The sequence below is a fragment of the Athene noctua genome, chromosome 6, assembly GCF_965140245.1.
Source record: "Athene noctua chromosome 6, bAthNoc1.hap1.1, whole genome shotgun sequence".
Classification (NCBI taxonomy): Eukaryota; Metazoa; Chordata; class Aves; order Strigiformes; family Strigidae; genus Athene; species Athene noctua.
This window is the reverse complement of record NC_134042.1, coordinates 9571158-9593274: the sequence shown is the minus strand read 5'-3', so window position 1 is coordinate 9593274 and position 22117 is coordinate 9571158. Positions and strand designations below refer to the sequence as shown.

Below are 22117 nucleotides of genomic sequence, written 5' to 3'. Positions count from 1 at the left end.
AGTAGGAATGGTGCCAGAAGCGTAACAAGAGCACCAGGTCTAAGATGACATTTAAATCTTTAATACACAGCAAATAATGGACGCAACACAGCTTAGCCAATGTTAAGAATTCAGCCTCAAACTGTGGGCATGCCAAGCTTGCTGCCAGCCCTGCAGGGATGGAAAGGAATTCTTAAAGGAAGTGGCCTGGTTACTTTTTCCCCACAAGAAGTGGCTTCATATGATCTTTTCTTGACACAATCAAGTAGTTTCCTGCTCTTCAGGTATCTCCACTGCAGCTTTAGAAATGGGGAACAAAATCAGCATATAGATATGAGCTTACCTGACTATCCCAAGACTACAGTAACGGGCTCAAGGAACTTCCAAGGCCAAAACCTATCAGACAGTCAGGTTGCAATAGTTTGCTTTAAAGACACATCACTTCTCTGATTTCTTCCACATCTGGATCTGGGACACAGATCAAGTAAACTAGAAATCAAGAATTAATTCACAGGTAGCAGAGGGAACATCAAGTCAAGCATAAAAATACAGCACACTTGAGCAGAAATAAGCTAGACATGCTTAGCACAAGAAAAGGCTGTGCTTTCAGCCTACACCAACGCTTTGGATGAAACCACCCAGAAGGGGCTTGTCAGCTAACGTCTCCTTCTAAAACAAGAAAAGGAGACTGGCTGAGCCCATTATGTGTTGTCTGCCTAAACCTCCCTCCTCCCCCAGATCCAACACCGATGCCCCCCAAACCCTCGCTAGCTTTTGCATGGATACCGAATGCTGACAAAGGCTCCCTTTCGAAGCCTGGACTGCAGAAGCCAGAGAAAAATCCCTCCACCCAACTCTATTTTCGTCTCCCTTGCCTGTACAAATTTTCTTTCCCCTTCCACCTCTCAAGCCCATCTCACCCTCCTTCCCTCAAAAGCGATTAAGGAAAATCTGTAGAAATATTTGCCCAAAGCTGGAGACTGTTGCTGGGCCCAGCTGTATTGTTGGTAGGAATACACACAGCAAACTTGCACTGTGAGGAGCTCTGCGGGACTCTGGGCACTTCAGGGAGGCTTTGTGAGCCCAGCTCTGCATGCGCTAGCCAGACTATTGTGAAAGGGAAACAGAAAAACCGTTGCAAACCCCAATGCTTCCCCGCTCCCCAAGTGCCCCCCTTCCACCAGCCGCCACCTTCCCCAAGACAAATCGAGATGGGAGGGGGCCACCGCTGAAGAGAAAGAAAAGGTTTCCTCAGTTAGATTTAAGGCAACAAGTCAGAGCTGCAAGGAGTCCTTTATCTGCCCGGGAAGCCTCCCACTGCTCCAGAGCTGGGCTGCCATTGATTTGTCACTGGTGATAAGTGAGGCCGGGGACGTTCCCACCATCGCCTGCAGAGGGGAAGACTCTCCCACAAGGCCCAGCGGGGGAGAGGGGCAGCAAACTAGGAAACTCAGAACCCAACAGTCAAAAAATCCCAAATAGTTCTTTTTCTCTAACGAGCAGCAACAAAAAGGAGCGACTGTGCCGAGACCGAGGCAAGGGAAGGAGAAGCAACGGTGCACAGAGGCAGCGCGGCTGCTCCCCGGCAAGCAAGCCTGCCCTGGGTGAGGCAGAGCAGGGGCATCAGCCCTCGCCTCCAAAGGACCTCCTAGTGCCAACTCGGTCAAACAATATTCCTTCAAAAACTCCCCAGCCGCTCCTTTGCCAATAACGGGAGGCTTTTAAACCTGCTCTATTTACATAAAGACACTCTTCTCTCAAGCACATGCCACTGGAAACTCGTTCTTCTGCTTTTTGGGAGGGGAAATCTTTTCTCACAGTACTAAATAAATGAGAGAGACTAATGAAGCACCATGTCTAAAAGGTGAATTCCCAAAGCAACAGGAGATCTTAAAAGGAGCACCAGAGCTCCCCCAGGGAACATACAAACAGAGCAGCAGCTGCCTGGGCAAGACCAGATGCAGATGGGTGAACTGAAAGCAAGACAAAACGGGGGAGGAAAAAAGACAGGGGGGAAAAAAAAAAAAAAAATTAAAAAAAAAATCAGTAAAACAAGTGAAGAACGTTGGCCTTTCTGATGTAACGAATTGGGAAAGACCATCAGAACTGGTTCAGCTTGCATTATAAAGTGTCTCTCGTGCTCCAAGATGCTGAGGCGGTTGGAGAGCACACAGGACACCTTTCCTTCCTTTCTCTGCCCTCAGCAAAACCCCTTAACTAGCTTCCACCCTGGCCAGGCTAGCGATGAGGCACACAGCCCTTGTAACATTGCCTGAAGACCAAGAGATTCAAGTCTCCAGAAGGAAAAGAGTGTCACGCCTGCAGCCTCCTTACAGTTCAATCAGACTAGACCCAGCAATCTGGAGGATCTTATCTGGCAAGATATTACCTCAGGACAATTATGCACAGCTCCTAAAGCATCAGTTTATAATCCAGCATGCTAAAATAAATGGAAGTTGCCAGGATGTAAACTGTAACATTCAGCAATATTTTAACCTCATATTCAGCCATACGGAGGCATGGGATGGATCAATGGGAGCAGTAATTATTGCAGATATCCTAGTTAAAATGTCTTGCTATACAAGACAGCACAGCCTCCACAGACCCTTAAGCTGGGGATGAGCACAATATGAGAACCTTAACAGATAAAACCCAGTCCAAAAATTTCACGAGTTTAAACCAAAAAAAAAAAACCAACCCAAACCCAAACCCCACCCCAAACCTCTCATTCATATTTGGGAAACAGCCAACAGCCAGTTAGCTCAGAACACAAGTTTAACATGCTTCTTGCCAGAAATATCATTCTGCAGCCAAGCAGCCACATCCTTAACCAGACAAAGCTTTTGAGAAGTCCTAAAGTGCAACCCAATTAAAGCCCATTGAAGACTTCTGCCTCCTAACAAGAGAGGACTGAAGCTTGGTGAACTAACTCCTGAGCTTGGTGAACTAACCGCTTGGACCACTGCCACTACTTGGGAACCTGGATACAGGCTTAATGTCCAGCAAGACTCCAACTTGCACACCTCTTTAATCTCAATAGCTACCTGAGAAGCAAAACTAACAAAGCCAGTTTCAGATGGATTAATCTCTAATAGTCAATTTTTGTGCATCTGTTGCCAAATGGAGGGAGGGAGGAGATTCTTTCATGTCTAACAAAATGCAAATTCACAAGGAATCTTCACCTACAGCCAAATCGCTTCTGTGGAACCTTCCCTTTATTGTGCTGCCTATTTTCATGAAACTTTTATTCTCTGGGACCAGTTTTTTGGGTGAGAACATATGCACACATATTGAAATAACCATTGCTTCCATACAAAAGCAGGCTAAAAATGCCTGCGGATTTTTCTCATGAGAAGAGCCTGTATTAACAATATTATTAAGAACTGCTTCTGATACTACTTCCTGGACCAAGTTCCAGGATCTGAAGCGCATATCTAAATAAAAGACACAAATTCCTTACAAAGCCCACAAATCATTTCAGCAGACATGTCATTCAGCCCTGGAAGAATTTTTCACACTTTTTAAAAGCATTTTAAACTCTTCTGCCTAAAGACAAAAGTTCACCCTACATGCAGGCATACTGCCTTTTGCTAGAACCATGATCTCAGGGCCAAAACCCATGAAGACAGTGAGTGTGGTGTCTTCTCTTGAGTCTTACAGATGCATTTACTGCAATGACTCAAGAGCAATTTTCCTTCTGTTATTCCGCTGTACTCTGGGGAGTAGGGTACAACAGGCAAATCAAGTCAAGTCAACCTTTTGAGGCAATTTGTAGGCACTGCAAGAAGTGATGTTACTCAGACAAGTATAGACTACTCTGATCAGGGAAAGACCCAAGCCCATCAGCACTATAAATGTTACTTAAAATGACTGGATAGGAGTAAAGATGCAGCAGAACACAGGGCTGCTTGTCTACATCTATTTGTAGCAGAATTTTATTTCCAGTAATTACAATCTACCTTGAAAAGTTCCTGGGAGGTTTTTTCAGTTGGACACAGACTTTTTTCCTCTTTCCACTCCTAAGTGGAAGAGTTACGTAGTAATCCATTTTAATGGTTGTGCAGTAAAATTACTTTTTTCAGTCAGAAAGAAAAAAAATACTTTTGTGGTGGGGAAAAAGGCCTTAGTGTGCAGTTTCTTTCTTGACTAATTTTGCTAAATATTTCTGGTACCTTACACTGCCATTCCCAGACACTATAAGAACATAACATTTATTCCTACAGATCATTCTCTAAGTAAGAACATCTGGTACGTTTGGACATTCAGCCAACAAGCCTTGATGAGTCAAGATCAGACCTACTGAAGTCACAGTACACCACTAAGCTACACACCATTACGGTCATGATAGTCTACACCTCAGCCTCAGAGGTTGAGCTCAGTTAGCTTTCCCATTTCCCGTTCCTTTATTCCGAGGTTGAATGTGGTCCATTAATTCCAGATTCCAAGATGTGTGCTTAGAGGTTCATTCCCCTCCCTCCATTTTTTATTGTACACTATCAAACAATATGGAATTACAAATAGCAACAGTATTCTGGAAATCGTTCCCATGTCCCTCCTTATAAGTGCACAAACGCTTGGCAAACCGAAATACATACAAGATGATTTAGGTATCAAGTCTGCAGAAGAGCATGACTGTTTTCCATGGGGAAGATATAATCTTTTGCCCTTCATGCTATAACCTAGTTTCTTGATTTCTTTGCCAGATATGCTCTCAAAACAAACCCTCTTCTGTGCACAATAAGCAAAGGACAGGAAGCAGCCTTGATTTGACTATATTTAAGCGATAACACAGCTCTCGGGTCCTCCAGAAACACACTGATACTTGCTCAAAATGTGAAAGAAACTTCAAGACTGTGGTTTCATATTCATCAGGAGTGCTAGCTTAAAGAGCTCCCAGGCCTCCTTCCTCTACTCCCAGTCCCATGACCCCCATAAACTGGCACAGCTTTGTGCAGTCTGGTAAAAAAACAGATCAGGGAAAGTGGTCCAGTGGGCAACAAGCAGCAAAAAGATGCAGATCTGAAGGATCTTCCAATTCCTCACCCAGCCGTTTGATTCCTCCCTTTGCTTCACTGCTTGCAGAACTATGGCCTCAAGAGCCAAACTGACAGAAATAGTTGGGGTCATTTTCTGTTTAAGACTTTACAGACAACATTTACTACAGTGGCTCAAGAGTTATTTTCTTCTTATAGTCTGTTTACCAAGTGTTTGTACATTTAGAAGTAGGATACGCACGCTACTGTGCAGAAAATTCTCATGAAAAGGAATAAAAACACGGTGAATTAGATCATTCTACACTTGAGTACAGTAAATGTTTAAAAATGTAACATACTAATTTGGGAAAAAGCCACTGACTTCAGTGAACAGAAAAAAAAATAGCTCTTAAGCAACCAGTCACCATGGTTCAGTTCTCTACCCTTGCAAGAAAAAATTGTGTAGACTCCAAAATCAAGTTGTCAGTTATTCTTAGAGGGGGAAAAAAAAACCAACAAAAAACGACCTAACCATTAGCACACCTGGCCCAACAATCATAGGGAACCTTTATGTCACAGCTTGCAAAGAGGACACTCCCAAATTAAGTTCTGTACAGATGATTTCCAAAGGTTATCAGGAAAAACACTTAAGCTATTGGGTAAATACAGCCACTGAAGCCTATTAGGTATCTACAGAATCCTACTCAACAATTTAGTTTGCTGCTACAAAGCAGCAAAAAGGAACATTCAATAATTATTATTTAAAGTCGGCCACAGCTAAACTATCAGAAGTCAGGAATCCAAGGTTTAACACTTGGATTCCTAACCAAGTCCAAGTTATGCTTCTGTTCTCAAATTTCTTGACCTTTATGGTTACATGGTTAAATACCCATTTGCGACCCATCCTGTGAGCAACAGTCAAGATAGGGAAAGGGTGGAAGAGTCACAGAAGCAGAAGAGATCTTTGTGAGCTGGGTTCACATATCGTAGCCCTTGTTAGACTATGCTAACCATTTATTGAACACCCTGGCAGATAACAGGAACATGCGTTACCTAGGACAAAAACGGCAACTAGATCCTCTTAGAACGGCATTACATCTGAGACGAATTCTCACTCTCCCAGTATAAGACCCCAGACACAACAAATGCGTCTAACTGTGATAATGTTGCATGCAGCACGTCATAGGGGAAAAAAAAAAAAAGGCAGCAAGGCAGCTTCAACAGAAAGATATTTTGGGGATGGAGAGACAGGACAAGGAGTAAAGATTAAAAGGCAAAGCATTTAAGTGGAGCCTCTATTTACTATGCTAATCAGTATTTCATTGTGTTTTTTTCCCTTATCTGTGATTTGCTATATCTGTCAATTTATTACATGTAAGTGATTAACTCTTCAGAGTAGGGACTGTCCTGACTGTATGCACACACTGCATGTGAAGCTCTGATTTCCATCAGAGTGACTCTTTACATGATCCAATTGACAATTCATGTGTGAGATTCAGCCCACATAAATCTTCCCCTTCAGCCTGCCACATAATCATTCAGGGAGAACAGGAACTGCCGTTTAGGCAGCTTATGTTTCCAAACCACTAGCACTGTCTTTCTTTGACTAACCAGGCACTTAGCATCAGCACTGCCATTCCTGCATCAACTCTGGAGGAAGGTGGGAGCGTGTCTCCTTTTGTGTGCATGCCCAGGCCAGGCTTGTCAAACCACAACACACCACTGCATCAGTGGAGAGTGGTGGGCAGGGCAAGCAAAACGTGGGTCCAGATTCTGCAAATAAGAGTCAAAAAACAACTCTTTGCTAGACATCAGTCATTTAAAAGGCAAAATTATAGAAGAAGGGTCAAGGCACTAGCAAGGGGATAAAGCTTTTCATATTTAGATTGACAGTTTCTCTGGCAACAACGCAGAATATAAATCCTTGCTAGCCCGAGTAAAACAAGATAGTAGATCTTTGTTTCCAGTCTTAAAGAATAGAAGTTTCCACCACAAAATGCATCATCAGTTAATGTACCGCACCAGTTGCAACATCTGTAAGATCTATAGGATCTTTCACCACACTTTGACACTAATACAGCACTAAGACTGCCATACAATACAATACAATAAAGAGGCCTATGTTTACATGAGCCATGGACACTGAATCTTGGTCTTGAATTCTCACATGCCCTTGTTTCCAGAGAAATCCTTTCCAAGTTACTGTTCAGGCAAAGTGAAGCAGCAAGCCAGAGCCAAAAAAAATGGTTGCTCTTGCCTCCCTCCATCCTTCTATCATCAGGTCTATACTGAACAGCTCACTGAAGAGCAATTCTCTTCAGCCTGCCAATCCCACATAACCTGTGGTGTCACTGGTTTCACCATTCTGCAGGTCAGTTCTGCAACAGATCAACAAGATGAACTGATACAGCCATCAGACATACACACAGGACCTATCAAAGGGACAAGGGGGCAAGACCGCTCTGGTGGGGCAACCCACAGTTACACTAGATGAGGCGTAACATGAAACAACACCCTGTGGGTCAAGGAAGCTCTGCAGCTAGAAGCCAAGCCACATATATTGTGCAGAGAACAATCCTCAGCAGTGACAACATCCCGGCACCACACCCCCACACCCCCTCCCAACAACAACAAAACTTCTCTCCAAGACATACCAAGTTTACTTAAAACAAAAGGCAGCAGGAACAAAATTTCCTCTCATTCTGATATTCAAAAACATGGGCTTCATATTATCCCAAAACTGTGTTTTGAAGATGTTTCCCATAAAGTGAGATTTATACTAAAGCCTACTCCAAACCAGTAACACGCCCTTGTAAGTAATTTGCAGTTCCGCTCCTAATGTCACCTGAAACAAGGCGCTGACTGTGCTCCAGGCAAGCCACATCTCCACTGTTCAGCCCATTGTTTAATCACTGAAGTAGTATGCTTCATTTACAAAGTTTAAAAGGAGAAGAGGACTAAACTGATAGAGACGACGTTATAGAGGACAGGAAAAATGCAATTCATGATCCACAAGTCCTTGCTTCTAGTGCCCTTGCAAGAGAGGTGGATCTGCAGGAAGGCAAGTGGGTGATAATTAGGGACAGTTGGAACATCATTTATTTCCTACTAGCAAAGGCAACAGTTCAGGCCTCCAAGGATAAATCAAATTTCTTAACCAGATGGAAGACATTTCATTTTCAAACATCAACCATACAACAATGGACCACAGAAAGGAAGGAGCCAATTCACAACAGCAACAAGAAAACAGAATTACTAGAGATTTTAGAGACGAGTTCTCATCAAAATCTGCACTTACAAAGAGCCTCATGTTGCATCAGAACTTGCACCACATCCCACCACAGCCAATTCAAAGACACTTTTATTGGCAAAACAAGCTCTGCAAGTGTTACCCACATGTAAGAGACAGCGCACTTGAGTTTCTCCCAGAAGTGGATTCGACATATGAAGCGCCTGCCTCCACAGAGGTTTCAACAGAGAAGGCTACATGGAACAGAGTCCAACAATAGAAATTAAAATCTTCCAGGGAATAATGTTTTATTTCTAGCAAGATAAGTGTTTTCTTGCTTTCTTTTATATTTTATTCACAGGATTAGAAGATTTCCTTCTCGGTCTCTCCTTTTACTTCTCTTTCCCAGACATTTACTGTTTGATTTATGGTGTTCTCCCTGTATCCAACTCGAAGTTGCACATGCCAGTTCAGTATCTGGTAAGAGTCTGACTTGATTTTGCACATTTCATTTGGTATTATCTGCCAGCATAATAACTTTGCAAATAACTTGTGGCAGTCCAGTTGGCTAGTAGGTTTGGACTTCTTTTTTTTTTTTGTTCTGGTTTAGATTCAGACTAGTTTCTCAACAGATGGATTTTGGATTAAGTTATTTGCATCATTAGCCTCAAAAGGAGTGCCAAACCTCAGAAACAATGTTTTCATAGGAATGGACAGCATTTTCATTTGGTTTCAGTCAATGGTTCTCTCGTACTTTTTAGGTGGAGACAGCTTTTGCTGCCTTGGCTGAGATAGCACCAAACCCAAGTCTTTTTATGCAAAGATCAGCAATGGAAATCCTTCCAGTTCTACTCTGTAGCCATCGCTATGCAGATTTCACAGATTTAGTTCTACTGTGTTTTTGCACATCTGAAAATAAAAAAGTTAACTCCCCTTTGGTTACAGTGTAAGAACATACAGAGCTCTGGAGTTCATTCTTGTGGGAGTCAAATGTTTAATTTGCCATCAAATAGTATAGCAGGGAAATCTCATCACTGTATTCAGTTCTCATGGTTTGAGTAGTTGAAACATGTCTTACCCACTAGGGCCGCTACATAGCCAGCACAGCCACGCCAGTACAGAGCCTTAGGCACGCAAGGGCTCCTGAGGCTGGTTAGTATGGGGCTGTGGAGGGATCTTGCTGCACGCCCACCTCAGCCCAACCCCATCCTCCATCAGAATAATTCTCTCCTTATGGAGTTACTGTCATTTCTCTCCTGTGAGCCACTCCCCTTCTGCTTGTCTCTAAAGGGCACAGAGCCATACAGCACATACCTTAAAGACTGTGGTATGCAGCCCACAAGGTCAGAAAAGCTGGCTCCCTAGGCATTTCTGGTCTTCTGTGGCATAACTCTGATGGACCTCTTTCCTCACAACACTTTAATAGGCAGTTTTCGCATCGCCATCACATTTATTTTAAGATCTTGACATACAAGATGCAGAGCATGTTGTTATGACATCCTTCCAGAAAAAAGCACAAAACAAACCCAGATATCACTCCATGCCTTTCCCAGCTTAACCTGCAGGACCAATGCGCTGCAGTAGATTAGCTGGCAAATGTAGGTGTTTTGGCAGCTGTCCCAGTCACTTAATCAGAAGCCTGAGCTCAGAGGCTGTTTCGCCTGAGCGGGTAAGTCAAGATGTACATACCAAAGATGTCATCTCTGCCTCACTCCCTTCCTTGCTCGAAGGCTTCTGTCTGAGTACTGTTTATTTTTATCCTACAATTGATGGATTGCATATAGGTTTAATTTGTCCTGTATCTCCCATTAGTTCTATACTGTAACTGTGTTAGATCTGGCCTCATGTACACGATTAAGCTAAATAGGGGGGTTTGCCAAGCCTTTAAAGTAGGCAAGGGCATGCCACCCCCTCTTCCCTGCCAGTCTCTTCTAAATCATCTGCAGCACAAAAATTGCTCACGGGTCATTTCTCAGAAAGTAATCATCTGAGGTTCTCTTCTTCCTCCAGCAGACATATTACCGTCATCAAGAGTTTGCTCCTCCAGCACAACCAACCAACAAAAAGTTACTATGGAGTATCACAAGAATTATCCCTCTTTTTTTCCCCAGACATTCCAGCTTAAATGTTTGCTCCCAGACTTCCAAAGACTTGCGGGTGAAGAACTAATCATAACAAGCACAAAAGGAAGCATGAAAAAAAAAAACAAAAAACCAACATCTTCTAGGGACAACAGACTGGAAAACTTAACCTGAGGAATTGGCTTATTTTGTTCTGGCCTGGAATTTGCACTAAAAGCAACAGAAGATTACAGCTCCTCATCTTCCAGTTCACAGGCCGCAGGTCACAAACAAAAGAAGCCTAAGACAAACAACAGGCTTCTCTTGTGAGTAGATGAGCCACTTCAAGCTGAAGATGTTTACAGCACAAGGTTGCAAGAAGGAAGAGATCAACAAGGTTATTATTGCCTCCTTGGGTACTGGTAGCATAGAAATTACTCAAAGTAACTGCCAAAGATGCAAAGTTGACAAATTTGTCCTTCCAGGAGAGTTGAGGCACAGGCAGGGGATCCACCTGCTCCACAGACAAAGGAACCCTGGGCCTGGAAGAAAAAAAAAACAAACCAACATACACCCAAAAGGCTTAAATCCCTTCTGTTGTTTAAGGTAACGCTGATTGCAGGTCTAAATTCTTCCTTACACTCAAAAATGCAGTGAACAAAGGCCTACAGACAGTGTTGATTCATAAGCAGTGACAGTTCAAACTGGAACAACACAAGAGGTTACCACCCTTGTGGTGGAGACAACCGCTCAGAAATCAGCTGTTCATGAGTCAACACCCTCTTGCAGCTGCCGTTCACTGGTACAGCAAAGAAGTCAGACCTAGCGGCAGCCTTCCCTAAGGCCTAGCAAAGATAGCAAAGGGCCATAACCTCGCCAACCAGCACAATTCAGTCCTTCCCTGTTTCCAAGTCAATGCCCAAGAAAAACCCCTTCACCACTTTGATTCTGCATGGATACACCTCTCAATTCAACCTGCTCTTTCCCTGCATTAAACTTAGGTCTGTTTGCAGGACAACGACTAGTGTCCCTGTCAAGAGACCTAAGCTAGACTCCCACCTACTCCCACATCACGCTTTCTAAGATTTAGACACTGAATACTTCCATTTGAGACCCAGGACAAAAACGCAGATAGTCCATATCAGTCCTGTTTGCCAATGACTATCCTCTCCTGCTTCTTGGCTATTAAAGTCTCCAGAACGGCAGTCTCCCATCTATCTCCCTTTCCCATGTCACAAACTCTCCGTTTTTCTCTCACAGCCAGACTCATTATGTTTTTCCTCATGCTAACAGGCACTATGCTGATCAAGGCCCTTTTAAAAAGGCAGCACAAAATTGGGGCATGTCCTACAGCTGTAAGAGACTCAACTCAGGCTTTTCAAGAGTAACAGGCTTCAGATATCACAGTGAGAAAAACACAATCTCTGAGGCCCCAAAAAACCCTCATTTCCTAAATTTGTCAAGCCTGAAGAAGTTAAAAACTCTACATCACAAAGAAAAAAGGAAGCCAGCTTTAACTGCTGTCCTAACAAATGCAATTTTAATTGAGAGAATTATCACACATCCTGGTTCATCCTCAGAAGCAGGAAATTACAATCCTGAGACTTCTCTTTTTTTTCCCTGCCCTCAAAGTTGCATAGAAAGGATTTGACTGTTCAGCAGTTATGGAAATTCAGAACTAAAATTGGGTGGGAGCACAAAGAAAAAAAAAAAAGAAGGTGTGTCTTTATTTTATTCTAATCCTAGATCCCACAAGACACAGTCCTACTACAGTGAATGGCCGCACCTTAGGTAAGAACCTCTCCCAGACACTACCAGCTGTCACCAAGTAAATGAACTGACGGAGCTGGAGATTCAGGCTCAAGGAGCAGAGTGTGTTTCCCTCTAACCTTCTTGCATAGTCACACAACGCTTCTTACGAGCCTTTCAGAGGAGGCTGAGAATATCACGTTTATGTTTCAACAGTTCTCACTAGTGACTCACTCCTTCACATAACAATTCTTAGTGGAGAAGAGGAAGAGAAATAGCCTCCTTTTCCAGGAAAGGTGTTATTTTCTGCCACCAGTCTTGTTGCTTCTGTATACCCAGACTCCCTTCCAAACCCAGAGCAATCTACTGTTCTCACTTTATGCCTTTTTTCCGCGCAATCTTTTCCAACCTCCTAGCTTCTCTCTTCAACTCTGCCCTCCCATTTCATACACTTTTCCAGACAGGACTGTCCTCCAAAATATCTTCCCGGACATCCCACTCAAAAATCCTTCTGGCTGTATGTGCTCCCCAGCTTGACAAGTCCCACATTCCACTGCTGCTGATAGCTCCAACAGCACCTCCACCTCATGGGCTCAGCATCTCAGCACTATGCCAACACCAGCCCCCCTTTCCACCTCTGCCCACCTTGCTAAGCTCCTGATATTTCATAAAATCACCCCCTAGGACAGGAACTCTACCACTGAGGGTCCCTAACAAGTTGTCACATCCTCCTTTAAAGCATTACTAAAATAAGTCTTTTGCTGCCTCAGCAGTTAAATTCTGCTCAATGCTCATCTTCACCTTCAAAACTCCCATCTTTAATACTACCTAATTAACAACTCTTTCTGCCATCAGATCCCATATAATTACTCTACTTGGATCTCCTTACACAGCTCTTCTGTTCCTTTGCCAGCTCAAGTCCTTGGCTCTCATTTTCAAAATGCCTATCTTTGCTTCTGTTAATATCAGTACTACTATATACCCTTCCCTTCTTCTCATGGTTTATACAACCCTTGCATCTGCTTCCTCGTCCTTATTTTTGCAGTTACCAGCTTTCAGTAGTCTTCAATGCCAACTCCTACCCAAAACTCCCTCTCTATCCTTGTTCTAAGAAGCAATTGGAATGGAAAACTTTCAGAAGCTTTTCCCATTAAACCAAAGCTAAAGGGAATTTAATTAGAAAGCTATGCTATTTTAATATTGGACCTTATCTATACCGCTAGAATTATCACATCCCTGATCCTATCAGATGTCAGATGTCCAATTTAGACTATAAACCCTCTGGGGCAAAGAGACTCTTCCTCCATGTTACACAGAGCCATAGCACTTAGACCAATCCTCAGGTAAGAAAAACACCTCAGAAATTCAAAGAACTTGATTTTGCCAAGAGCAGCACCACTCCATCTGCTAAAACTTGGGAATGCCTAGAGAAGTTAAAAGTACTCAGTCTTTGAAACATCAAAAGGCAAGTATAGGGTACCTCCCCAACAGAAATAATGTCTGACAATGTCCAAGAAGAGAGGAGCTAGATACAGACTGCACAGAAAAAGTTTTTCCATGGTATCTCTAGTCCCTTCCTGCCTCAAGTCTCCCAAGCCATCACTTACCCCCTTCGAAACAGCAGGAGAGTCATTTCTTTTTTCCTTCCCTCTCCAGAAGGAGCTCAACAGAAATAAACCTCGAATGATAAATTATGCACCACCTTTGTGTGGCTGCCTCTTGGCCAGACGGGAAATTTTTCTCCCAAAGCCTTTTGTTTCCAGCTTTGATCCCAGTGTTGGATCCGCTCTGCTCAGCACTCCCTCGGCATGGAGGTGAAGGGAGAGCTGACACAGGCCAAGTTTGGGCTTACTGCAAGTCACAGTCAGATCTTCCATTAGCCTTTCCCCCTCCCCCTTCCCAACTGGAACTCTCTTTGAGTTTGAAAAGATCCTATTAAACATTTTCCAGAGGGCCTTACAGAGGATACATTATTTTGATGGATGCTGGGACTAAAGGAGGAGGATTTCTAAGTACAGTGAAATAATGGAGTTTGTTCTAATGGGTTTAAGAGATGCCCGGGGGCACCAAGCAAGTTCCTTCTCTGCAAATCAAAAACACAGAAGACCAGAAAATGGAGCCGAACAACTAAACGCCAGGAAGCGGGGAAATCGGGCTCTATTTAACTGCTGCTCTTGGTTACAGCCAACTTCAGGCTGCTTGGAAAAACAGCACACACACACATCACTGGCACAAACTTAACAGGAGAAAACAAAGAGACAACAGGGGTCAAACTGGGGGTGGCAAGTAGGAGAAGGATGCAAGGCTGGGTCCCCACCCCCTACCAGAGAGTCGGATCAATTATCCTTGAATACTAACAAGATTTCTGATTAAAGAACTGCTGCTATGCAATAGAAACAGAAAGCTCCAGCAGCTGGGAGGGGCTGTCAGGCAGTAACAAAGAGACACAGAAGACTATGCCCTGCTAGGGCATACGGAGGAAGTCACCATGCTGGTAGCCAGGAGAGGGGTCTCCCCTGCCTGGAGTCACGATAACGTCTCACTCCTGGTAAACTTAAGTCCAGGAGTAAAACTTCACCTTGACACTACAGAATATGGGATCTGGTTTTGGGCAAACACGTTCTCTACTGGAAGCTTTGCTGGACAACATTTCTTTAAACAACCTAATCACTACAGTACAGGGAGGTGAATTTTATTCTCATCCTAACTCATTCAGAAGAAAAATCAGGTGCTTCTTAGTTCCAAGTACTGCAACATCAGAAAGTTGTTATTAACATACAACAGCTTGAGAAGCAAGAGCCTGCACGGTCTTCGGTTACACACTTTTTGACAAAACTGCAATTTGCAGAACAAATGTTGAATATGCATATACAATACTGTCCGCTAATCTAATGGTTGGTGTCTTGCTGACTGGTGGCTAAATACAGAAGAACCTAATGACCTAAGAAGAACCTCATGAAAAACTAAAGCTATTATTGCTACTTTTCACAACCCAAAGTTGTGGTAACATTAAGCATCCTGCTACAGGCATGTATCTCATATCATCAGAATCAGGCTCCCAACTGTTCAATCCCCTCTTTTCTTTTTCTTCTATTCTAAACAACAAACATAATTCCTCTATATGAGGAGTTTCACTCATCCACAATTTAGCAAGGCAAAAGCCCACAAACATCAGCTCCGTTTGATGTTAATAAAGTCTTTATGAAAGCTTATTTTCCTGCCCTTACATAGCGAGTCTCCTTTCATCTAGGCTCACAGCAGCCGAGAAGGCGTTCTGCTCCTCACAGAAACACTGACTGCAGCTCAAGAGTCTCTCACACTAAATACTTCAGGCTGGAATACTTCAGCATTTAACAGGCAGTTCTGCATAACAGAGACAAAAAAAATGCCTGGAAAGCTGAAAAACCTGAACACGGAACTCACCCACAACAGGATGGAAGCCAAATATTTGCAAGGTAACAGGTCCCAAAGCGACCAGATACACAGCATGAATAAACCACAAGCCTACGGAATCACAAGCCCCTGGATTCATATAGTTACTATCTTTAGTACAGGGGAATGGAAATCTACAGGGAAGACGATCGAGAAAGAAGACATTCAAGAAGCATTAGTGTCCAGTCTTCACGCAGCAGAGAGAACAAAATCCCGTAAGAGAATAATGCCCAGCATAAGAGCCATGGCAAATAACCACAGGCACTACAGATGCAAAAGCAAGTGCCTAACCATCAAGCACACTGGATTTGCAGATGACAATTACAATTAGTGTTCTCTGCCATGATTTCTGTGAAACACAGATGGCCACTAAATACAGTACGCCAATTAATGGAGTGAGTTTGCTGCATGCCAGAGTTCCAGCTCTGGATGTTGTATCAGGTAAAGCCAGACACCTTAAAAGATGGTCAGTTTAGGTGTTCATGCATGTGTGTATGTATCACCTTATTAGATAACATCACCCTCTGAGAAAACATCACAGATAGCTAAGGTGGAAATAACAGAGGAATAGAGAAATAAAGCGTCCACTTCTCTTACACATTTCTTTTAACAACACTTTACTTACCAATTCACCCTTTCCAATGGGAAGGCAGTCAAACTTCGGCGGTTTTATGAATCTTTTTATCATCAGCAAGAGAAATAGAAGTAGTATTAAAAGGAGAAATAGCCACAAGTCACAAGCAGCAGAGGAATTCAAAGGTGTGGGACGTGCACTTACTTTTAAAACCTATTTTTAAAACCTTGACTGGTTTTCAAGATAACATCTCTTTATCAGCTTTTGTAAGTGTTATGAAGGATATATTCTATTGTGTTCAATGGTAAGTTGCATTCTAGGGCAAATGGAGTTGGCCTTGGGCAAGACAATTTCTACTTCACTTCCCACATTTACAAAACAAGGATAATATTTGCCTATTTCACAAGAGTGCAGGAAGATTCAGGAGGACTATCAGACTACAGATCATTCTCATAGAATGAATGTTTTAATTATTTTTTAATGTTAATTTCACCGGTCTGTAGAACTAGAGGTTTCCAGGAGTAAAAACAAAATACAAATCACTTCAATTTCTTTTCTAGTTAACATACAGCAAGTACTGCCTTCTGGCTTGAACTACAAACAACTGAATAATGTTTATATCCAACCACTTTTTCTTATGTAACTGCAATGAACACAGTGCCGAGAAACAGCTCCAAGTTTTCTGAAATCCAATTTTGTGGCCCACATGAACAGAATATCCCTCTTCAAGGTTCACAAGACACTCTGGAAATGCAAGCACTTTATGTAACTAAGTACCTATTAATTTGGTTGCTGCATACACCCACGCTCCCAGGATGCAAGAAGGGATTCTCTATTGCGGAAAACAATGCTAAAGCACACAACTGAAAGATTTGGGAAAGAGAATATAAAAGAAAATTGCTCACATACACTAAATAAACTATTATGTTAACTTCATACTGGAAGATTTATGCTTTATGCTTTCCACTAATGCTACCTCATTTTAGTAAACACAGAATTGTTTAAAAATAAATAAATAAAACAAAACAAAAACCCCAACACTACCACTTGTCAGCCTCCTGCATCATCTTACTCTTCATTTTAGAAGACTGGGGATATTACTCAGTGCCGTCACCACTTTGACAAAAAGGAACAGTCAAGGTAATTCAGGATGACTGTGAGAGCTGTGATTATCATCCAACCTGATCAGGAGTAAACCCAGGCACTCTCAGCACACCCAGAAAGTAGAACATTATCAGCTCCAAGCAGGAGAACGGGCATTCTGCACTTGGCTGAGAGCTGCAGAACCAATAGCAATGCCAAGCACATGCAGCGGAGATCATGATTCCCACTGCAAACTATACTTCTACAGAGGTATCACATTCAGGTTTGTGACTCTAAAACGTAGTCGTTTGGGGAGTGAAGCTCTGGTATTAGCCATGTATTCTTCTGGCAGAGCTCCAGGAGCCAGAACGGTGAGCACATCACCCAGACAGGTTCTGTAATATCCTGTATTTATACTAAGACAGACCATCATAACATCAGGCCCTTCTTCATCACCATGTACCAGAAGTGCACGCCATTAGCTTTAAATTCTCACTATATCCCCGTTTTTACCTGCAATGCACTTTCCCAAGAGCTTGAGATACTTGGAGACTTTTTTTTTTTTCCCCTCTCCTTTTTTGGCACAGACTGCTCCAGTTTTAACTGCCACTGTCCAACAAAAGAGGGTCCAAGGTCAGTCTTGCAGACTTGTTTGCTTTACCTGCTCCTGTACTGAGGCACAGTGATAAACAACCAAGTGCTTATAACAGTTTACCCGTGTGGCACTGCAAGTTCTGTCGCTGCGGATGCTTTATGACAGTTAAGCTGTACATCATCCCCGTGGGTACTTCTAAGGGACAACGATGAAAAAATTTCTAGCTAAGGGGAGAAACACCATCACAAACTTTGGGATCCTCTCTGACACCTCCTCATGTTTTACCTTGCTTCAAATAGGACAAAAAAATTGCTCAGGAATTGCGTTCTTATTGCAAAGCGTATCCTTCCATGAAAGAAAGGGGATACTCGCTTCTGGAAGCACGTGCAATCATAAACTCACGTTCATTTGACAAGAGGATACAGGAAAGTACACTGATGGGAGAACTACTTGAAAGAGAGACAAACTGCCATAAAAAGCATCCCGGAGACATCAAGGCACAACCACCTAGGAGCAAACCCGCACTTTACAATCAGACATCCCCCACATGGCTGTTAACAGCCCAGACACATTAACTAGGAGCACCTGGGTAACAGCCGAAATAAAACACATCCAGCTCGGCACCTACACTAAGGTCTACGCTTTAGATCCTTCTCACTCTCAGACTGCAGCTAAGTGTCTGTGGGGCGCTTGGGAACTTAAAGAGTACTTCTGGTTTCTAAAAAGCAGATTTTTCTGATACACAGAACTGCAGTCCTCTCTACTCGGCCTTTCCAAGCTGGTTTAGCACCTTCTTCAAAGCAGCCTGCAATTAGGTTTCTTGTTAGAAGAAAAATCATACTGCTTGAAACCCAAACTCCACGCGATTGTGCCCCAGAGGCAATACTTGCAGAATGATGGAGGTCAGCAGCGCTACTGCAAATGCTTCCTGTAATTTCAGACTAGCATAGGAGAAAACGGAGGGGTGAAATTATACAGCAGCTGCCGAAGGAGCGAAGGGAGAGAACTGAGGTACGGATCTCCTCTCCGCACCCCTCCCCCAAAAGCCTTCCAACTTTTTATAAACAATTCCGCGAAGCCTTCAGATGTTTTCTCCTCCACCGGCGCACTTGTAAGATAAAGCCCCACCGCCCGAGACGACGGAGCAGCGATTGCTTTTCAGTTGATAGAGCAACCACAAAGGTAAGGTTTCACCGGCCAGGCTTCAGGGGGCTGCTCGCTATGGCCGCAGCGAGCCCCTCCTCCCCTCGCCACTGTTTGGGGTACCCCCTCCGGCCCCGCTCCGCTCCGCCCGGGCGCGGCGGGCGGACGCTCCCGGTGGCCGGGGAGCCGAGGCAGGTAGCCCGGGGCGCCGCCGGGGAGCCGGGCTGTGCCTTTAAGGGGCCCGTGGCGGCGGGTGCGCGGCTGCATTCCTGCTCCGGAGCGGCGGCTGTCCCGACACGCCGGGCACGGCAGCCTCCGAGGCAACCTGCGCGCCCGCCCCGGCCCGGCCCGGCCCGCCCGCCCCGCGGGAACAAAGCCCGCGCCCGCCGCCAAACTTCCGCGGGGGGCAGCGGCCGCGTGGGCGGCGGGGACTCTCCCGCCCGCCGCCCCGGGACCCCGCGCCCCGACCTGCCGGGGAGAGGGGGACGACGGGGACACCCCGCCGGCTCCGGCCCCGCCGCGCCGGGGCAGGGGGAGGGCGGGAGCCCCCCGCGTCCGGGCGCGGGACGGGGCGCGGACAAAGCGCGGCGGCGGCGGGGCTGGGACAGGAGCAGAGCTCCCCGCCCCGGCGGGCAGGTGAGCGGCGGGACAGGGCTCCCCGCCCGGGCGAGGCTGCTCCCCCCGCCGAGCCCGGGCCGCCGCGGGAGCCGCTTACCTCTGGCGCGGAGCAGCGCTCCCAGCAGCAGCAGCAGCAGCGGAGGAGCGGGCAGGAGGCAGCCCCCGCCGCGCCGCCTCATGGTGGCAGCGCCCCGGGCCCGGGCTGCCCGCAGCGACGGTCCCGGGCTCCTCCTGAAGGCAGCAGCACGCCCGGCCCGGCCACCCTTCGCTTGCTCGCTCTCTCGCTCGCTCCCTCGGCAGCTCCGGGGCTGGGGGCTCGCTCCCCGCTCCGCCCGGCCCAGGCCCGGCCCCGGAGGAGGAGCCCCGCCGGGGCAGCCCCCGCCCCGCTCCCCCCAGCGCCGCCGAGCCACTTCGCAAACTTTCGGCGCGGCAGAGGCGGTCCCGGGGCCGCGGCTCCGCAGCCAGACAGCGCCTACCCCCCCCACACCCGCTCCAGCCTTCACCGCCCCCCGGGGCCGCCGCCCGGCCTCGCCGCCAGACCCCGGGGCTCGCCCCGGCCCCGCTCGGTCCTTGCCGCGGGCGGGGAAGCCCTTGTTGAGGCGGTCCCCGGTGCTTGGGGCTCTCGCTGCCCCAAGTCCCGCGGCGCTGCCTCGGAGCATCGCTCGGGGCTCTCGGCTGCTCGGTACCCTCCGGTGGCCGAGCGGCTCCCTCGGGCGTTGCCGCCGACTTCCCGGCTTGTGCCAGCTGTCTGCGCCCAAAGCAGACGGCAGAGCCCTTCTCCCTGTCCCATCCCCGCTGGACAAATGCCCTTCAGAAACTCAAAGCCTCCGGGCACCTCATTCACGAGCCCAGCACGCGTGTGGCTATCGAAGAGAAATGCCTGTTTTTCCCCTCCGTTCATGTTGCGCTCTGTGGTGTTTCCCTTAGAGCCGCAGTGTCCGGAGTCAGATGGCTATGTACGAATCTCGGATACCCTGAAAAAAGAGCCGGGGTCGTTGCCTGTAGGAGTAGAAATTAACACTTGGACAATTATCTGATGTGCCTTCTGGTCCCCGTGCTGCATGTAAAAGCAGACAGGCTTCCACTGGACATCATCGTTAAAGACAGTTTTATGATCCTCTGTGGCATGATTTGACATTTTAATACATAGGGTTGGCAATGCAAGAAACTGTTGTTAAGTAATTAATCTCAGTTGATTTCAAAGCATTAACCTGAATGGAAAGCTGAGTCAGATAGTCCAAACCCTGGACCACAGGGGAAGATGGGATCGACACCAAAGGGCCGGTGATAGGAAGGGTCTTATTAAAGCCTTCACACAGATGAATCCAGAGGAAGCTGCAATTAATCCTCTCCTTTAAAGGATCACAGGAGCAAGTAAACAGCACAGCGTGTGATTGAGACACTTCTGCCCCTCCTATTAATTAAGTGTAAAATAGTGAAGACAAGGGATATTATTAAAAACGTCAACAAAGAATTAAAACAAGAACTGGGTCTTGACAAATTGAGCTCAGTGTAAAGAAAAAAATAATCCAACACAGAGCTTCACTGAGGAGGAGAGCTCCCAAGAGCAGGAACACTGGAAGAAACAGTAAGCAGCAAACCATGCATGAATTTACAATATATGGCACCCAAGCTTTAAAAAATGCAGACTTCTGCTTTATATATGCACTTTATGTAGCACGAGTGCAACAAGCGCATAGACTATGACATTGAATTGTATTTATAGGCAAGTGTACCAAGTTGCAGAAGAGTTAACAACAAATAGAAGTAGCCAAGAGGGACTGTTTGAGGTGGAGAGATTAAAAAAATATCTCTATGCTAACATTGACTAGAAAGCAATGGCAGAATGAGGCATGGGAAGAACATGCAATTATTGTAAAGGAATAAAATCCAAGATACCAGAGTTTAAGATGATGGAAGAGTTGAGAGCGGTGGGCTGAAGTTAAGGGAGAGAAAACACTAACATCACTCTGATGGGGGTTGGCGGACTGGCTAGTATGCCAAACCCTTACTGTGTCCCCCTAAAATACAGGGCAACGTAACTAACATTTCATTTAAGTTTATATTCTCTACAGAGGCTAGATCCCCAGGTAGTATAAATCAGAAGAGCCCTGCTGACTCCAGGCTCACAGAAGCTTGTAAGAAGTTTAGATGCCGAAGGACTGAATGTGATAAAGCACAGATGCAGCACCCAGAACTTCCTGATAATTATATACTTAAGTCATGGAATCGTCTTCCAGCAGCTGAGATTAGTATTTTCCCGTGTTTGAAACAAGTGTCTTGAAAAATACTGTCCTAAACACAAATAAATTCACTCGTTAGCTCTTCAGTCCTCCTCAGAGAAAATGTTTTTACGCACTTGTATTTGTTAAAGTGTGTTTACCAGTACTCTGCATCTTGTGCCGTATTCTGGCAAATCACATTCCTCTCCAAGTGCAACTTCACTGAATGACATCTCTGTCTTCTAAATCATTTTTAAGTCCCCTGGTGAAATGTTAGAGAAGCACATAGTGTTGTCTTTCATCACTGCACCTAAATAGGTTACAGTTGAGCAGATGGAAATTTATATTATAAACCTTTCAACTACCTACCTGTTGATACAATACCATGATTGAATATAGCCCTGATTCCATGTGGGATCTTTGAGGCATAATTGTAGACTGGATTTATGCAGTGTAAAAT

General features: G+C 45.2%; 1 protein-coding gene across 3 annotated transcripts in view; it reads right to left on the bottom strand.

Moving 5' to 3' along the window:
- Positions 1-19709, bottom strand: part of LRP4 (LDL receptor related protein 4) — an 81945-nt gene extending 62236 nt beyond the window's left edge. For all 3 annotated transcript variants that reach the window (XM_074909477.1, XM_074909478.1, XM_074909479.1), the window contains exon 1: positions 19533-19709. In XM_074909477.1, coding sequence (XP_074765578.1) covers positions 19533-19614 — 82 coding nt within the window. In that variant the 5' untranslated portion in view covers positions 19615-19709. The remainder of the gene's footprint in view (positions 1-19532) is intronic.
- Positions 19710-22117: the final 2408 nt, after the last annotated feature.